The sequence below is a fragment of the Montipora foliosa genome, chromosome 6 (assembly GCF_036669935.1).
Source record: "Montipora foliosa isolate CH-2021 chromosome 6, ASM3666993v2, whole genome shotgun sequence".
Lineage (NCBI taxonomy): Eukaryota > Metazoa > Cnidaria > Anthozoa > Scleractinia > Acroporidae > Montipora > Montipora foliosa.
The window spans coordinates 47,111,858-47,112,458 of NC_090874.1; the positions used below are offsets into that span (position 1 = coordinate 47,111,858).

Below are 601 nucleotides of genomic sequence, written 5' to 3' on the forward strand. Positions count from 1 at the left end.
AATTGCACTAGATTCGGTTTCCCATTTACCTGGCTATTGAACTATAGCCGGGTGAAAGCTGTCAGAAGGTATATTCTTTACTGCAATTTGTTGACCAAGTTTATTAACTGTACACACTTCTTTCATGGTGACGTCGATACATACACCCATCCTCTTTTGTTAAGAAAACATTCGAAATTGTCTCGTTGAAAATTTGTGTCTTAAAGTCCAAAAAATTAGATGGTTCTCATGCATCTGATAGAGTCTGGAACTGAAGGAGTTCCACGCTGATGCAGCATAATATGAAAATCAATGGAAACCGTAAGAATTAGTTCTTACTCTTGGGAACTACCAGAATGCAATTACCGCGAAACCTATAGTTGGTAGAACGGAAAGTACACATTTTTTCATCTAAATTGTGACAGCGAAAATATTGAGCGAACCAACAGTTTATGTCCTTCTGCTTTGCTTTCCTGTGATCAAGGAGCAACAGATAATTTGGTGTGCATCAACTTTCAGATTACCCATTCATCACTACTCGAGGAGACGAGGTGAGCCGAAACTGATGAGAACCTGGATCTGGATCATTAACTGGTGTCTTAGCATTGTGACAATAACTGGA

At 39.1% G+C, this 601-nt stretch overlaps 1 protein-coding gene across 1 annotated transcript in view; it reads left to right on the plus strand.

Annotated features, from left to right (window-relative positions):
* The first annotated feature begins 544 nt into the window (after positions 1-544).
* Positions 545-601, plus strand: part of LOC138005650 (histamine H2 receptor-like) — an 839-nt gene continuing 782 nt past the window's right edge. The window contains exon 1 of the mRNA XM_068851845.1: positions 545-601. This exon is cut by the window's right edge and continues 171 nt beyond it. Within this exon, the coding sequence (XP_068707946.1) occupies positions 545-601 (57 nt within the window).